This window comes from Propithecus coquereli, unplaced genomic scaffold, assembly GCF_000956105.1.
Source record: "Propithecus coquereli isolate 6110/MARCELLA unplaced genomic scaffold, Pcoq_1.0 Scaffold63, whole genome shotgun sequence".
Classification (NCBI taxonomy): domain Eukaryota; kingdom Metazoa; phylum Chordata; class Mammalia; order Primates; family Indriidae; genus Propithecus; species Propithecus coquereli.
The window spans coordinates 7124694-7143789 of record NW_012152285.1 but is presented as its reverse complement, the minus strand read 5'-3'; the positions used below and the strand labels follow the sequence as shown (position 1 = coordinate 7143789).

General features: G+C 34.9%; 1 protein-coding gene across 1 annotated transcript in view; it reads right to left on the bottom strand.

Moving 5' to 3' along the window:
- Positions 1-3885: 3885 nt before the first annotated feature.
- The window catches only part of TNKS2 (tankyrase, TRF1-interacting ankyrin-related ADP-ribose polymerase 2), a 61112-nt gene continuing 45901 nt past the window's right edge, over positions 3886-19096 (bottom strand). Inside the window, exons 16-24 of the mRNA XM_012659663.1 lie at positions 18146-18398; positions 17155-17237; positions 15660-15780; positions 13004-13101; positions 12035-12109; positions 10059-10164; positions 7970-8156; positions 5466-5622; positions 3886-4423 (exon numbers count right to left, since the gene is read on the bottom strand). Coding sequence (XP_012515117.1) covers positions 4361-4423; positions 5466-5622; positions 7970-8156; positions 10059-10164; positions 12035-12109; positions 13004-13101; positions 15660-15780; positions 17155-17237; positions 18146-18398 — 1143 coding nt within the window. The 3' untranslated portion in view covers positions 3886-4360. The remainder of the gene's footprint in view (positions 4424-5465; positions 5623-7969; positions 8157-10058; positions 10165-12034; positions 12110-13003; positions 13102-15659; positions 15781-17154; positions 17238-18145; positions 18399-19096) is intronic.

The following is a 19096-nucleotide window of genomic DNA, read 5'->3' as shown; positions in this document are numbered from 1 at the left end:
TGGCATTCTTTCTTTCTTTTTGGGAATCCGGTTTGTTTAGATTTGCTCTTTTCTGGGGTTAAGTTTAGTAATTTGTTTTACTAGAATATTATCCTAGATGTCATTTGGGTTTCCAAATCTACTTTTGTGGAGTTGAGCAAAGTGGTCTTCAAAAGTTCTTTAAAATTTTCTCTGTATCTTCATGAAATCTTACTCAAAGATTTAAAATGGTTACTTCCCTTTTTATATTAATATAAATTTCTGATTCATCTTTTCTTGATTACTTCAGCTGTTTCATTCTCTTAAAGAACTAGTTTTTGCATTTATTGCTTCTACCCATTAATTTCTGCTTTTATTTTTACTAAGTTCTTCCTTCTTTCCTTGGTTTATTTATTTCTTTTTGGTTCTAGTAACTTTGTCAGTTAATATGAGTACTTTTGTTCTCATGCTTATTATAAATATTTAAGGTCTCAAATATGTTGGACACTGCTTTGGGTGTGTCTCATATTTTCATAGTGATCTCTTTATCCCATTTACCATTCTGCAATTTCACCTTCCTGTTTGAACCAAGAAAACATCTTAAGTATCTAGGTGTTTAGAATTTTTGTTTACCCTTTGTCGTAATTTTTAGTTTTACCCATTGTGATCAGAGGATGTTGAGGTTATGTAATTTGTTCAAGATTGCACAGTTGGTGAGGGGGTAGGGTGAAATTTAAATCCAGGTACCTCAGACTCTAGAGCCCAATCACTTAATCACTAGTCACTTAATAAAAAATTTACTGAGGAACTACTATGTGCCAGATATGCTAGGTGCTCAGTCTACTGGCATATAAAGTAGATATTGTTCTTAAACTTTTCAAATTATTTGTGAAGGATCAGTTTTTTCCCTTAATTTCCAATCTGCTGCAGGCCAACATTTTAATAAAAGAAATAAACATATAGCAACATTAAATTGCTGTGAAAGTTTTTCAAAGTTTATCCTCATTTTGTATTCATCTCTCCATGGGCTGGTAGCAAACAGCCTGCAGAGCAACCACATGTGCAGACCACACTTTTGTGTAGCACTGCCCTACAGTGTACTGGCAGACTCCTTTTTGGGTTCCACACATATTTGTGTTATGGAGATGACAACTGTGTGTGAGTGACAAAGTGGAGATGACACTTCTACTAACAGTGTCTTGTATGCGGAAAGCAAGAACTTTCTAAGGAGGCTGTAATTAAGTATTTTAGGTCACAGCCTGCCTAAGCTAGTAAGGATAAAGGGGGAGAGGGTGTGGAGACTCAGGAGATAGTGAAAGGCCATATCATAGTCTAACGCTGTAGAAATCTGACAGTTCTCCTGTTGGAAAATGGGTACCAACACTTCCTCTATTACTCTAGTCCTCTAGTAGGACAGGACAGTAGATTAAGGCGCAGTCAGGAGTACTAATCATAAAAGCTTTGGGAAATTTATTTGCATGTTTTCTTGCCTCAACAACCTGCAAACTGGATCACATCACACACACTGAGACTGGCATGCATAGGTGAAACAGCGAACACTTCAATGTTATCCTAAACGAAACAGGAAGTTAAAGCTGCTGAAATATAATTCAAAGCCAAATGACTTATGGATTATTTGCACCATCATTCTCTTACGGGAAGCAGAGAATTGGTCACATACAGGAAACTTAGCATACTGAAATCTAATATACATACACTACTATACTTTCTTTTAAGAGAATAAATACCACTAGCTTTGAGATTTGGAAACTTATTAAGAAAGTTTTTATGACATAGAAATAAAAAATATATTCCTCTTTATAAGGTAAGAAGATTGATTTCCCAGGAATGAGCTTTAAGGTTTACCAAAGTTGTGTTGCATAGACTAAATGTTAAAAGCATCTTACAGCTGCATTCATCATAAAACATCTAAGCATGGCCACAATATTCAATATTTCAAACTTTAAACTGTACTCTTTATCACTATTAAACTCAGAACTACTTGGTTTTCCTGCAATTGTGGTTTATTGTAAGCTTAATCCATTTTCTCAAAGACCATTCAACACATTTATACTATTCCAGTAACTACCATGCTACCAAGAAAAACAAGTGAACAGTTTATTAAGAATTAAACGAATGTATGGAATGTGATACAGTACAAGTAAGACACTCAAGATAGGTATAATAGTACTACTCGCACACAAAGTTAAATTTCACTTCAAAAAAAAAAAAAGTCACAGGACAAAAGAAAAAGCAATTCCACCATTATAAAGTAAGATATTTCATGCAAAGCACTAACCACCTCCCAAACCCCAGCCTCCCAACAAATAAAAAGCTATCTGAAAATATTGCCATGCTAACGTATTAACCACAATATAATCATGATGGAAAAATAGTAATTAAGTAATGGATTAGATGAAATAACACAGTTTGAAAATATCGTAAACTCATAGACCACAATGATTTTAAATGACAAGCAATTCCAGATTCACTCATAGGGTGAGTTATATGGGCTACATGTTGAGAGAGAAAGTATGTAAATATAAACCCCATCAATTTGTCTCATGATCTTTTAATTATAAAACCTGGAAGCTAAGAGAATCTGAAAAATTTATATAAAGTTTGGCATACTTCACTTGTGTTCCAAGAAATGACTTTAGGATCATATTTGCAATTATTAGAGAGCTGTATAAAAGCACTTCAAGGTCAGGATTTGACCTTTTAAATAATGATCACAATTTACATCATAGAAACAACTCCAGATATGCATTTACCCTGATTAACTCTTACTCAGGACAAGAAACATGATTTTCTAGCACTTTATATACAAGTTACTGCAAAGAGCCAGTTAATTTAGACACTGAATAAAATGCAAAACAAAGGTGAACTGGTAGGTACAGAGAGTGAAGGGGAATGTCCTCATTAAATGAGTAAAAATCTTTCCTTGACTTTAGAGGGAGCTAGAATCAACAAATAAAACAGATTGCCAATCTGTAACACATGTGTGTCTCTGTACCAAGATGCTTGAGCATGCTTCCTGGAAAAAGTTTTATATTAGAAAATAGTTAGGAATAGCATTTTATGGGACAGCACTTCCCTCCACAGGTGCCAAAGTGACCACAGGCTTAGTCACCATATGGTGCACAAACTGGAAACAGATTTCCAACTGGGCATTGCCGAGACGCAACCCAGGAGCAGGAATCACTGGCTTCACTGCACTTGACCATTCACGAGGCCAGGAGAGGACTGAGACACCTACATTTTATTTTATGGTTCTGGGTTGAGTTTACCCACGATGTATAGATTGGCTATAAATATAACAATAAGACTAAGAAAAAATAACAGGAAAAAAATAATACTTAGGATAAAAAACCATCCATTTACTATTTTTCCCCCTTTAGATTTAAGGTAATTAGAACAGACTGGGAAATTATCCAGGATTACCCTTCCTACCTCTGCAATTTAACTTCCTATTTATTAATATATTCTGTGAAAAGAACACCATAATTGTTCAATAGCAGGATTTAGCCCCTCTAAGAAATAGGAGCACTTGCCCAAATTCTCACAGAATGACATCAGAAAATCTTCCAACTTGAAATCTAGAGTTTGAAGCCAGTCAAGAAGCTTCTTTAGTAACCAGGACCTACCATAGTTAGAACTCTTTGGAATGTGTGTCTTATACATACAAAAGTATCACGAATTAAATCCCCAGAGTATTCATAAAATAAGTTCTTAAATGAGAAAGATTTCTAATACCAATAAAGGCTTCCATCAGCAAATTAAATGTGATAAATCAATCTTTCCCAACTAAATTTCTGCTAACAACTCAACATAGTCTCTGGAATCAAATGCAAAGATCACTCAATCATGAAAATGCAAGGTGAAGTACAGATGAGCAATACATATGAAAAAAATTCTGTAAACCGCTGCAGTTCTAAAACAGATTTATATTACAAAGCAATGTAAATAAATACTGGGCTAGTACAAAAGCTCTTATTTACAGTTTTACAAATGAAATTGTATTCAGTGTAAATGCTGCGTTTTAAAGAACACAGTACGGTATTAGTAAAATGAGTTCTGTTGAGGGCATTACAGTTTCAGTTAGAATCAATGCATAACGTATAAAAGGTTCAAGTTAACTGTTTATAATTTAGTACAGACAAACCCAGTTTAACCTGGAATGACATCTGTTAAAGTGCTGAAAAACAGGAAATATTTAGAAAACACTGTACATTATTAAAGCTTTATCAAGTCAGAATGTTAAACTTCTTTCACATTTTTAATCCTTCTGCCACAGGCCTGTGGGCAAGATGATTTTTCTCAGCAAAGGAATAAAACTTAGAGGCCACCAGCTGCTTTGATGATTTTAGGTTCAATGGAATTAGTTTCCTAAAGCAATTATTTATCCATCGACCATACCTTCAGGCCTCACAATCTGGTAAGTAATTAAATATTCAGGATAAGCCTGGAAGAGAAAGATTAATTCAAATATTAGTATACAAATTTTCTTGGAAGATCCTTTCCATAGGATTCCTAATCTTTAGGGAGGAGGTTCTAAATCAGTGTTATAGATAGAATCATCTAGGGGGCATTTTCATAAAACATCCTCACCTTGACTCCAATCCTTTAGATTTTCGATCAGCAGATCTAGGATGAATACTAAGTACATGTTTGTCTGGTTTTAGTAACTGAGGTGATTCTGATAACCTATCCCCAGTTCAGAACACTGCTCTAGAACTGCTTTCACTCTATCTGTGTCACTGAGAGCTGGAGAGAATTATATATGTCTTTGTTACAGGTTTACCATGAAATACAGGATCCCAACTAATTATATTCTACAAAAGCCAAAAAAAAAAAGATCGAACACAACTGGCAAAATTTGATTTGAATAAGGCTTGTAGACTAGATATAATTATGTCAATGATATTTTCTGATTTTGATAATTTTAAGAGAACGTTCTTATTTTTAGGAAATACACGCTGAAGTCTTTAAGGGTAAAGGGACATGCCTGCTACTTACTCTCAAACAATTCACAGAAAAATATGTACATACAGCGGTCCCCAACCTTTTGGCACCAGGGACCAGTTTCATGGAAGACAATTTTTCCACTGCGGGGGTAGGTGGAGCTTGGGCAGTGATGCCCAGGGCTGTGGCCCGGGGATTGGAGACCACAGTGTGTACACACAACCCCCCGCCCCCAGAATGATGGGGAGGGAGAGAATGATAAAGGAGAAAGGGAGAAAATGATACAATGTTAACATTTAAGAAATCTAGGTAAAGGGGATAAGGGAATTTTCCTTACTATTTTTGCAACTTTTCGAGCCTGGAATTATTTCTTTTTTTTTTTTTTTAGACACCAATGAGTTTCTCCATGAAATTATTTCTAAATAAAAGTTTAAAAAAATCAATTTCTTAAGGCAGTATGCCTTGTCAGTTTAAGAGATTAGGTAAAGTTAAAAGCATGGCTCTACAGCATTTCTGAAGATGAACAAATAAAACCAAATTACCTGTTCTCCTCTGTAAATAACGTATTCGGCTAATGCTAGGCCGTTTACACTGGGCCGACCAGTGACTGAGTGATGACCTGGAGGAGAATGTGCCATTTTCATTGCACTAAACTGCAGGAAAGACTTTCCCAAGGTTACTCGGCAAAAGAGCAGCTGTCTGTAACAGGAAAAGGAAAAGATCACCCTGAAGACAAATCTGACACACGAAATATGACAATTTGTGTACACTGCATAGTTCTTTAAATGCATTTATATATAAACACTTATGATTGTTTTTATCATTTCACCCTTACAAGAACTTTGAAAGAATGTCTTCTATTCTTATTAATGAAAGAATCTGTCAATTTAGTTAATCCTTATTTTAACTATAAAACCTAAAATATGTAATAACCTACCATTTTGTTTGTATATCAGCAAAAACACAAGTCACTGGACAAGTGGGAAAGAGAAGGTTTATGGGCCTTCTATGAAGTGGCTTGCAAAGTTGGACATAAGCCCAGTTGATTCCACCTTCAAAATATACTTGAAATCCATTGCCTTCTCTTAATTCTACTACCACCATTAAGTACAAATCACCTACATTTTCACCCGGACCATAACAATGGCCTTTTAACCAGTCTTCCTGTTTCTACTCTAAATCCTGTCCAAACCATTTTCCATCCAAGCAACCAGTAATTTAACGAAACAAACATAAATCAGATCATGTCATTTTTCTGCTTAAAACTTTTTAGAGGCTGCTCACTGTACTTACAAGAAAATCCAAATTCCTCACAATGGCTCCAATTTCTGTAATCTCATTTTACGTTATGGCCCAGGTGCACTAATTTTTTTTTTTCTTCACAAAGGCCAAACTTCCTTATCCCATAGCCTCCATCCATATAATTTTCTTCACCATCAGAATGGTATCTATTTTACCACTCTTCTACTGCTTGACACCCAGTTTTCAGGCTTCAACTAAAATGCTACTTCCTCAGGTAGGTCTCCCCTTGCCACCAGTTTAAGTAGATTACTTTCCCATGCCCCTCAGGCATGTGATTGGCCTTTCTTAGTTCCAAAGAACCTTTTATTAGTATTACTTCATTATTGCTCTTTTTCTTTTCTTTCTAGAAGAGAATAGGAGATTTTGGTGGACCAGTTGATGGTTCTATTTTCCAAAGAGGGAGGTTAGAACATTGCTTATTACTAACAACAACAACAACTATTTAGCCCTCAGACTATATATGACAAGTAAAAACAGCAGTGTTCAATTATATAATCTTGGGAAATTATAAGTTCCTAACCAGTCTAATTTATGATCTAAAATAGAAGTGGGTGGGAGGTTATACCCAGGAGAACCTCCTGTGTAACACCTATGTGAGTCTAAATTTAGGGGGAAAACAATAGGAAAAAACAAACACAAAAACAGACCTTGTTTCTCTCCAAGACTGCAGTTTTTCAGCTTGGTAGCGTTTTGAAATCAGCTGGGAAGCTTTAAAAAATCCTGATGCCTAGACCATCCCCAGACAAATTAAACGACAGTCTCTGAGGGTGGGACATAGTCATTAGTTTTTAAAGCTCCCCAGCTGATTCCAATGTGCTGCCAAGATGCAAAGTACTGCTCTAGGGGTTCTTCTAGATCAGTGATCAGAAGCATAGCACCACACCTGGGAACTTTGTAGAAATTCCAGTTCTAGAGCCCCATCCCAGACCTACTAAATCAGCAATTCAGGAAGTAGGGCCTAGGAATCTGTGTTTTAAACATACCCTCTAAGTGATTCTGATGCATGCTAATGTTTGATAGTTATTGCTCTAGATCTTTATAAGCAGTGCCCTGTGGAATATATCTCAGTAATTAACATTACTTGATTTTTCAAATGGCAGAAGATACTTTTTTGCCTATGAGGAATTTATAAATTAGGACCAAGTTACTTGAATGATTTTAACTAGTGAGTTAGAACAGGTAATTAAAAGTGGTGAAAAAAAGGGGCAAAGTAATTATTTGCTTTCTAAAGGGATTTTTATTATAAAGTGTTTTAATTATAACTCTTCCAATAGCAGTAATACTACAAACTGAGGATTAGTATCATGTCACAGTGGAAGAGAGACTTTCTTAGGCATCACCATAAAATTTTTAGACTTGGCAAATAATGCCATTCTAGCATTTGAATACTAGATTTTTAAAGAATCCTATAATATTCAAGGGCTACAATAAAGTCTCTTTCATGCACAATGTTATTTTCTAGTCAGTATTCTTACCAGGTGTTCTAATGAGTAAATGAGTTAAATAGGTCAAATGCTTAGAATCATGATTTAACCATTTAATAATTATTAGCTAAACATTAGCTAATATTTTAGGTAAATATTAGCTATTATTATGATTGGTGAGAGGGCCAAAAACAACCTAAAACATGCCTAGCTTGCATTCTTAAAGTTGTCCAACATAATACCTAGCCCTCAAAATTTCTCAAATATGTAACTAATTTGTTATTGAATCTTATCAAAAATGAGAACAAGTGATCTCTTACCTGTGGCAAATGTAACAAGATCTGTCTTTGTGAACTGGACACCCAGTACCTCCTCCAATTCCATATACATACTGATTGCTTTTGGAAGAGTTTTCAGCAAAATAAATCCCAGCTCCAAACATGCCACCTATGTATGCATGCCTTTCATCAAAGCCTTTGTGGATAATTGCATTCACAAAGGGAGATCCTGAAATACATTTAGATGGGTAACAACAATTTAAAATTTATCTTAGAAGAAAAGGCAAAAATGAAAGCCTCTTAGAAGTTGAATTCTTAAACACACAGCACCACCACAATAAAGCCAAAACAGAAAGGGTAAGAAGTTAACTGTCAGCCAGCTATTTTAGAATAAAGAACTGTTAAAGTCAATTAACATTTTTAATAGGGTGATGGTTCAGATGCCAAAATAAGGACACAGATTGAACTAGAAAAACAGACTTGAAATAGCAGAGTTATCAAATTCCAGGTGCCAACCATATAAATCCAGAATCAAGCATCTCTTAATTCACTTCAGATAGAAACGCTGAATGCAATTAGGTCTTACAATAATGCCCATGCCTACATACTTTCTCTAGATATCAAAAGTGGCCCAAGTAGACTTTCACATTCTTATTCTCCTCCTTATACCTTTTCTCTTCTATCCTTCCTCTTCTCTTCCATCACCTGCTATACAAGATTCCATCTGCAAAGGCAGTACTTTCCCCTCATTCCCTGCACATTTTCTTTTTCCTCCTTCCTTGCAAGGGAGTGCTTAGCCAAAGAGGAGTTACTGAGCATGGGAATCAAGCCAGGAAGTGGGGTCAGAGTGGGGGATGGAAAAAGCCAAAATAACACAGCTAACTGATTCATCAAGATCAGTGTCCCTGTTTACAAAAGGACAGGAAGACATACTGAATTGCACTTTACAGAAATACAGATGAACAGGATGATTTTTTGAATTAACTTGGAAAAACCCAAACCATTTATATTATAAATTAGAAAAATCACTCATTATACCCATTGAGTTAATACATATATACATATATGTATTATGCTCTGTGCCAAGAGATTACCATGATGATTTTTTAGAGGTTTGGAATGAGAGGTACCATTTAGATACTGCATATGAATCCATTCTGTTATGGCCATTCTTCCAGGGAACTGTGAAATTTAAATACTGTATTTTATAGAACTTTACAGGTCTCTAAAAGTTTTCCGCAATCAAGGACAATGAAGGAACAAACTGGAGCTACTATGGATAATGTGCTTGAAGGCCTGATAAATACTACATGAATATCTATATTTAACTTTGCTAAAACTTGAAATCAACACCTGCCAGCTCGTGACACAAAAACAGGAAATTTCAAGGATAAAGTAACGGTGCTTTCAATTAAACAAGAGTTATCAGAAACCTCCATGGGTTCAATAATAATGGCTCTTTGAACATTTAAGTTAAATGTGGTTTTGACACTCAGAATCAAAATCAGAATAGGATGTATATGTTCTTCTGAGGTAATCTTCAGGTCTTTATTTAATTTTAATGCAATCAACTAGTTGAAAGTAAAATAATTTCTTATAGAGTGATCATAGTCAGCAAAATCTACTATATAAAGAAAAAGGGAAAACAAATAGCCAACATTCTCATTTCTATATTTTTTCCATTATGGCAGTTTTATTTATCAACCATCCATTATAAATTATACAAATTAAAAAGCCAAAAATATGAATATAAGTGGAAAATTTATAGAAATATTAGGTTTATTTTAAAAAACGACATGAAAAATATACAGATTCATAGCCCAAGCAAGAGTGAGACCCCATCTCTACAAAAAATAAAAAAACTAGCCGGACGTGGTGGCACATGCCTGTAGTCCCAGCTACTCAGGAGGGTGAGGAAGAAGGATTGACTGCTTTGAGCCCAAGAACTTGAGGTTGTAGTGAGCTATGATGATGCCACTGCACTCTAGGCCAGGTGACAAAGCGAGACACTGGCTCAAAAACACCAGATTCATTATTATTTCATACCTGACCTAAAAAGAAAAAAAACAACCCATCCCCCTATCCCAGTGTGGAGGAGCACAATGGTAGAGTTGGGGGAGAGGAATCTTACCATGAAATAGCATTCTTTCATTTGCATGGTTGTGGTTTTCTTCAGAAACTTCTTTTCTCCGGTGAGTGTATCTTTCCCATAGTTTCTTGTTACAAACCTTCTGAATCTACAAAAAATAAACCAGAAAAATCAAATCTTTAGGTCTTAATAATTACCTACCTACTTCTTCATTTTAACCAAAAGATGAGCCACACATTTAGCCAGAAAGGAAGCAAAACTTTTTTCTGAGAAGTAAAATGTATTATTTTAGCCAACTAAAAATACTTTGTCCCAACCATGAAGTTAGAAGTGTAGCTACATTTTGGAAATAAAAAACTTCAAAGAGGGAAAAAAGGCTACATACAGCCCTATGTGAAGATTAAGAATACTGCTAATTGATTAAACTACTTCCATTCTCATTAATTTAAAATTTTTACTAAAACACCTCTAAATCAGACATACTGAGTTCTGTATATAAGAATTAGAGCATAATATCTTTTTTCCCACCATTTTATCTGGCTCAAAGTAACATCTTAACTTGTTTTTATTTAAAAATATTAAAATATAATAATAATTTAAAAAATTTAAAATATTAGAATGTACAATAAACATTCTTCACCTCCACCCCATTACTCCTTCTACCCTCTAATTCCTAAAATTTTTGTCTGGAGATTTAAAAGATCAATGCTGGTCTCATTAGGTGTATTTCTATGGTCAAAATTCACACTCTTAGTGCCGCTTCTTAGCTATGTTTAAAAGTGCTACAGCCCCCTGCTGGTCCCTAGAGCATACCTGGAAGCTGGAGGTTTTAATCTTGGCTCAAATAACTCAAAATATTGCCAAAGACATAATCAAGGACCATTTAACTGGTGCAAACAGATTTCACTTATGTATAATAAAAAAACCAAAAATCCCCGTTTTATCAGTGAAAAATTTTTCATTAAATATTGCATTAAAATACCTTTATAGAGGAAGGAAATAGTATATCTTTCTCAAATCCAACTGCTTTAGAAATCAAACACATATTCTCTCTTGCCCTCACCCTTAACAAGCTCTACACATTTTGTTAATGCTTATAGACAAAGTGGATTTGACTGAAATTTGCCTGTAATAGGCATACTTATTTGTCTTATTAAATATTATACTCATAATAGTATATTAAGAGAAACAGTAATATAATACAGATGAAAGATCTGATACTGTTACTCTGAGTATAAAATTTATAGGACTTACTTACCACTTGGTTGAATTTATGAAAATAGGAAAAAATAGACAAATGCCATTTTAATTTTAATTTCAAGTCTTATTTTTACAATTATTAAGAATATACTGTGTCAATGTAGTTAATACAAAATGATTATGTATCTCAAGTATGGTGTACAGTTTTGATTGCCTCGGCTCATGAAAAGCATACCAAAGTTGGAAAAGGTCTTGAGAAGAGTTAACTGAAATCAATAAGAAGACAGGACTGTCACAGAATGACTCAAGACATTTTTAAAACACTTTTTTGGAAAAGATAAAGAGGGAGTACTTTAAAGTTTATAAAAAGGTGATATGTCTGGGGACTCCCAAACTGTGTCTGGAGCAGTCACAGTTAGAATAAAAAAAAAACAAAAAAACATGGTATCACTATAAAAATGGAACCCTTTCATATAAGCCACAAAAAAAATTCAGCTTTGTTACAATAGAGTACCTTCATAATATTTTATATATTTAAAGTTTTGAATGTACAGGATTTATCATTAGTCCAAGATAAAAGATAAGCCCTGAACTTGAATATGTTTAACAAGGGGTGAATTATTGTTGGCTATTAAAAATAGCACAGCAATTCTGAGAATCTTAACCTTTCAAGGACAAATTCTTCCCCAAAATAGTCCCTGATGCCATGTCAAGGACTCACTGGGCTGGACAGATCATTATGTCTTATGCAAGTTACTTATGGCTTCAGGCTTTGAAAACTATGGTCTCAGGAAACTTTATTTTCACTAATTTATTACCTTGAGAATATTGTATCTGTTGAAAATTCCACCTGCATGACCTCCATCTCTGTGCTCTCGAACTGTACTTTGCATCTGATGGAAAAATAATTTGAAACATACATCCATTAGCTTTTATGTCTTTTCTGATTTTGGGAACATGGTTCTTGACTCATATGATTCTGTTTTTGAGACTACAAAATGGGTTTTAACATTTTTGTTGTTCAAAGGATATGAGTTTTATAAATTCATGAGTATTATTTTTCTAGAGATAGCTGTTAGTCAACCTCAAACAATATTTATAGGTGAAAATTATATAATGCAAACTAAAAGAAGAGAAAGAAACAAGAGGATGCAAGGTACGCTAAACATATGAGGCTAACCACTTGACATACTAAAATACAAAACAATTGACTTATTTGTTCTTACTGATTTTGGCCTCATAAAGCATAATATGTGTTTCATCGAGAGTTGGAGTTTCTTGAGTTTTAGAATTAAGTTTCACTCAACTTTGTATTTCTGTGCTCAACTCACACACATAATGTATATGTTCTTCAGAGAATAAGGAGGGCACTACACAGGATTTCAGTGGATCCAACTTCGGAAAGAAGTTGGAAGAAATTTTTCTAGATAAATAGATCCACATGTTTTGAGTCCTGTCTGAAATACTAAGCTTTGCAATTACCTTCATGAAAGGAGGGAACATAAGCATTTTCTTTCCAATGACAGCAATTTCTTCTCCAATAGAATCCTGTGTTACTATTAATTGCAGTGCTGAACCAAGTAACTGGAATTAAGGTTTATTGAGGAAGTGTACCTTAAATCTTAAATGCTTACTTCCAAAGTTTTCAGGGGGGTAAAGAGACAATTTTAGAACCATACTACATGTTCAAATAGATCTGGAAACCTCGAAGAAATTTAGCACTGAACCAACAATACATAATATAGTCGACCTATCTTTTCCATTTTTATTTAAGCATATGAACATACCTCTTCTTCCACAGACTGAAACTCTTTATCATCAGGAGACAGATCTATGAGAATTGTTCCACTACCAGAGGTGTTCAAAGTTAAATATGGGTTAAGACCTATGAAATTAAATTTGAAGTTACAAAAATTTGTCAATAAAACAATTAACATCAACTGAAAATAACCAATTTATCTAATGCTATCAATTTTTAAAAATTTTTTATATTGGAATAATTTAGATTTATAGGACAGTTGAAAGTATAGAGAGTTCTTGTGTACCCTTCACCCAACTCCCTCTAATATTATATTACCATTTTATATAACCACAGCACATTTATCAAAACTTATTAACCAAATTACAGACTTCATTTTTTCACCAATTTTCCCCACTAATGTCCTTTTTCTGTTCTAGTCAAAACCAGGACTCCCACCACTGTATTCAGACTACTAATTTTTGACCTGACAAGTTACAAGGTTTTGTGGGAATATTTCAGAAAATCTTTCTCTTCTTTATTTCCTATTCTTAATGAGTCTGTAATACATATTCTTCTTCAAATTACTTCCTTTACTTTAACTATGCAGCCCTCTCAACATTTAATCCCTTTATTTTTTGTAAATATGAGGAAGAATTATGATAGAAACTAGTATAGCCTCAGGTAATTTAAAATCACCCTAGAATGAGAAGTCCATAAAGTTTACTACCCATTGAATGCCTGCTATGACCTGTAACAGATTTTTTTACTTCAGCAATGAATTTGTCATGTTTTCCAAATGTCAATGATCAAGATAACCATATATATTTTTGCATCTTTACTCTCACAAAAGCTTTTTAAATGGAATTTTAAACAGAATTTTCGAATTTCTTTGGGCACATTTGTAACAGAACTTTCTCCTTTAACCTCTATAATATCATCTTCAAAACTGTTGTCTTCCTAGGTAGGAGGTCAAACCCTTTCCTGCTGGGTCAATGCATGGAGGTTTGCCTCTGGAGATCAAGAGCGTTATTCTAGTTATGAGCTGTGGTCTGAAGTACAAGACTATCACCAACCTGCTGGACTCTGATAAAGACTTTAACAGAAATGGCTGAATCACAATGTTTTAGGAATTACAGAGAGCATGTGGAGAATATTTTATGGACTACAGACTGTGACGAATGCTTGACTAAGGCATCCACAACCTACCCGGGAAGATGTTTATCAATATTGAAAGATCAGTACAGTACTAGTAGTCTATTGACTTGATGCACTGAATAATAGGTAAGGCTGTTAAGTCAGCAAGATGACAGACTGTTGGAAGATCATTCCAGGAAGCCACTGGTTCCACTTTGCAAATTAGGTATAAGTACAGAATCCTGTCTTCAAATGAACATGAGAAAGGTGGTAATTTTATGCATGAAAGTGACCCTGAATTGCTAACTCAGACATGGACAGTTGGTCTCATGACCATGTTTCTCCTCCATGTAGGAATCAATGGTTTCAACCAACAATAGCTGGATGTATCAGTGACTACAGGACCAGAGGTGGCATGGAGGTACCTCTGCCACCTGGAGGCAGTTTATCTATTTCTGCAATTCAGCCTTTCAGCACAGTACTTATCACTATACTATGATGCATTTAACGTATAAACACTGTCTGCTTTCCTTTTCTACCCTGCCTCTTTCCCGAAATACTCATTATCCTGATACTCCACTATAATTGCTATCATATCAGATTAGTATTATTCCAGCAGAGTCACAATGGTGGTCCACGACTGAAGGTTCTATTTCCTCTTCATTTTTAATGCTAATTGTATTGTAAACTAATATTCCAGGAAGCTATGGGTTTTCCCTCCTCTTTACCTTATAAAATTTTGTCTATACTAGAAATAGCTAAGACTATCTTGCATTTTAAACATTCCGTCCTAGTCCATACCAGGTAACATACATTCTTCCCTGAAAATCTCTTCATTTTTGCTGTGGAGGTTTTTCTCCAACCCCAGTTGTGATTGCCATGACTTACAATTACAAGTTAATTTTGACCACAGGGTAAATCGCTTCCTCAGTTTAACAATAAAGTTAAAAATGTGGTTCTGACACAATTCACCTTTTTAAGATCTGGTACACAGGAACTATTAACATCTGTTGAATGAATGCAATTTGCATTTTTCTTAAGCATCAATATTAAGGAGAAATAAAATATAATTCAACTTTGTTTTATTTAATTTCCTTCAGTTGCAACATTATTGTTTTCTAGTATTTTCATTCCACGTGCTTAGAATTTTAGCTGTATAAGAGATTTACGACATTATTTTGGGGCTAACCTGAACACCTAGTTTTATCCATTATATTACCATAAGAAATGAGATACTCAAGTTTCAGACCATTTAGTATCATAAAATTTTAGACCTAGAATAACTTCAGAAATAATATCATCCAACTTCCTAATTTTTAAGAGCTAAAACAATCCCCAAATTTCTGAATGGCCCAGAAATTTTACGTAGGTTCACACAGTTAACAGCAGCTCCTCAGTAAATTTAACAGTAGCAGAGCTAAGACTTGATCCTAGGTTTCCCAAATCCCAAATAGTGCTCTTCCTTATTAAATAGATTCATACATATTTTTAAATGATCATTTAGTACATTGAGGGATACCTTTATGGAAACTGTTAAACTGATGACAGCAGTTGTTAAAATGAAATACCTTGTTGTCCAGAGATAAGTCTCTCAACTCCTTTAATTAGTTTGTGTCTATGTCCATAGGCATTGATTCCAATCTCCTTCAGTTCCTTGTGCCCCATCTCAACTAATACATCCAAAGTGATCTTACAAAACAGGATGAAACTATTTAGAATGCTTACTCATTTGGTGGGCATACATATATTGGTATTCTTGTAATGTATTAGGTTTATACATTTACTTCAACTATTTTAAAGAGCTTAGAAATGAAAACATGCCAGTTGTTAAACTGAAAATGAAAAGTTGGAATGAAACAGAAAGCTGAGTCATGAACTACTAAAAATATCATTATTTTCATTTAGCACTAAAACCTGAGCAGAACTGAAGTGCAAAACAAAAATGCACTTTCAAATTAACGACATTCAAGTATATTATTCTACCTTTTCCATAATACTTTCCTACCATCATCGCTCTACATCCAACCCTGTTTCTATAAAGCCTTTCAGTGGATCCTCCAGAATTGGAATATGCTAAGTGGTACTTCTCCATCATTGTTCAAAATAACCCTTTTAAGGCCAGGCATGGTGGCTAATGCCTGTAATCCCAGTGCTTTGGGAGGCTGCGGATCACTTGAGGCTAGGAGTTCAAGACCAGCCTGGACAATATGGTGAGACCTCATCTCTACAAAAAGTAAAAAATTAGTCGGGTGGCATGTGCCTGTAGTCCTAGCTACTCAGGATGCTGAGGCAGGAGGATCACTTCAACCCAGGAGTTTGCGGTTACAGTGAGCTATGATCAAGCTACTGCACTCTAGCCTGGGTAACAAAGTGAGACCTGTTGCTATAAAAAAACAAAACAAAAACAAAAAACCAAAGTAACCCTTCTACCTCTAATACTCTATTAGTCCCACTTCATTAAATTGAAGCCGTTCCTTGAAATCCTATTTTATTTATACACATTCCATGAAGTTTTCCCTGAATAGTCCAGCTCACAGCCATCTTTTCCTTTTCTGAATTTCTAAAATCTATGCCAAAACTTAACTCTTCCTATGTTCTTATTCTAGTTCCATAACTGGATGGAAACTTCCTTAGGGTGTAAATACACAGTAACAATATTTTCTAAACAACCACAAAAAATCAGTAGTGTATTCTGACAAAGTACTTTAAGATTGCCTAGATACATGGTGGCATATCTGTTTACCTTCATATAGTAGCTAGGAAAGTGTCAGGCTTAAGAGCAGGTAGTGATTGATACAACAGAACTGAATAAATAGAGCTCAGGGACTAAACAAGCTGAACTTTCCAATTCATGAAAGCTATTTTACTATTAATTACTACATGAGAGTCAATTATGTGCTAACTGGAAATTCCAAGATTAAGCCAAAGTACAAGTGACTGATTTCTAGTGTCTTAAAAAACACTCTCCTTCAATAGCTTACATGGTTCAGGTCATTTCAAGTATGTGCCAAATTTTGAGTTTCCATAAAACATTAAACCAAGCAATACTATTTATCCACTCACCTGTTCTCTCTCAAATATATCCATTAGGTGCTCAAGTCCAAGATTCCTTACAAACTGAGTTATGCTAAAATCTACTCCTGGAACTGGGAAAAAAAAATGTCCAGAACAAAATTTCACATCAGAATAATGTATTTCAACACTATAACAATAAAGCTTTGTAATGTTACTATATGTGAAGAAATAAAGATGAGGAAAAATATTAATAGCCACTTGGGATATAATACTGAACATAACATTAAAAATCAGAAAGAGAGGCTAGGCATGGTGAGCTCATGCCTGCAATCCCAGCACTTGATTAGGCCAAGGTGGGAAGATCGTTTGAGGACAGAAGCTCAAGATCAGCCTGGGAAACACAGTGAGACCCCCATCTCTACAAAAAAAATTAAAAAACAAACAAAAAAAATTAGTCAGGTGTGGTGGTGTGCACCTGTACTCCTAGCTACTTGAGAGGCTGAGGCAAGAGGATCACTCGAGCCCCGGAGTTTGAGGTTATATTGAGCTATAATCATGCCACTTCACTTTAGCCTGGGCAACAGAGTGAGACTCTGTCTACACAAAAAAAATTTACAGAGATAAAGCTATAAAATTTCAATATTAGAAAAAAGTTAACCAATGGGGCATTGTAGGGTTAAAAGAATCATTTTTTATTTTGAACTTTATATTTAACTGCATCTTTAAAATTAGTCTTCATAACTTTCAGGATGTAAGCTACTTCACAAAAAAAGTTTATGAAAACAAGTTCCATGCTGTTGCATAAAGATGAATTTTGACAAGTAAAAGGTTTACATCTAAAGAGTAGGTCAGCAGAACAAGATTCATCAACTCTCAACTTGGAAGGAAGAAAACAATAAGAGGCTAAAACTTTTAGGTTATGTTATTTAATTCGATACTAATAGTTGTATTTAAGGTTAAAAATGACTTTTTAGCATCCCAAATAACAAATATGGGACTACAATACCAGTTAAAAATTTATTTTTGCAGAATGTCTCACCTTCCTTTTTTTCCAAACTGGAAGCACTCTCTGTTCCACTTGAACTAACTACTGATGACAGTTCTGAAAAACTCCCAGATAAGTTGTCAAGACTGCTGGCTGCAGAAAGGCTTGATGGGCTGGATGGACCTGAGGAGAGAGCATCTGCAGTGGCTCCTGGGCTTCTCACACCATTGAGCACTTGAGGTTTATAACATGAAGGCAGAGCAGAAGGGGGCATGGCTGCTGTCAAGAGAGCACTGACATCATCGGCCTAGGGTACATATAAGACAGAGACAAAATCTGCCATAAGCAAATTTAAAATTCTATTACACCTAATAGAATGTATTTTAAAATATGAAAAAACCCCAGCAAATCTGCACCAGAATCATTATCGTATAAAAAAATGGATTACCTTATTGTAAAAAGTAAAAAAACAGGTTGATACAGGTTGTACACCTCAAATCCGAAAATCCAACACCTAATATGCTCCAAAATCCTTAACTTTTTGAGTGCTGACAAGACGCTCAAAGGAAATGCTCACTGGAGCATTTTGGATTTCAGATTTTTGGATTAGGGATGCTCAATAGCAAGTATAATGCAAATATTTCAAAATCTGAAAAAATCCAAAAGCTGAGACATTCTGGTCCCAAGCATTTCAAATAAGGGATACTCAACCTGTATTCCGCTAAATTGTTATTATTAAATAAATATAAAACATAATTTGGAACATCTCTTCCAAAACACATATAATCAAAACAAAACTGTTAAATGTGGCAGAGCATGATCAAAATCCTAAATCTAGTATCATGACTGAAAAGCACTGAAATAAACTACAGAAATATCAATTTAAGGCTGGTGCGGTGGCTCACGCCTGTAATCCCAGCTCTCTGGGAGGCCGAGGCGGGTGGATCGCTCAAGGTCAGGAGTTCGAGACCAGCCTGAGCAAGAGTGAGACCCTGTCTCTACTAA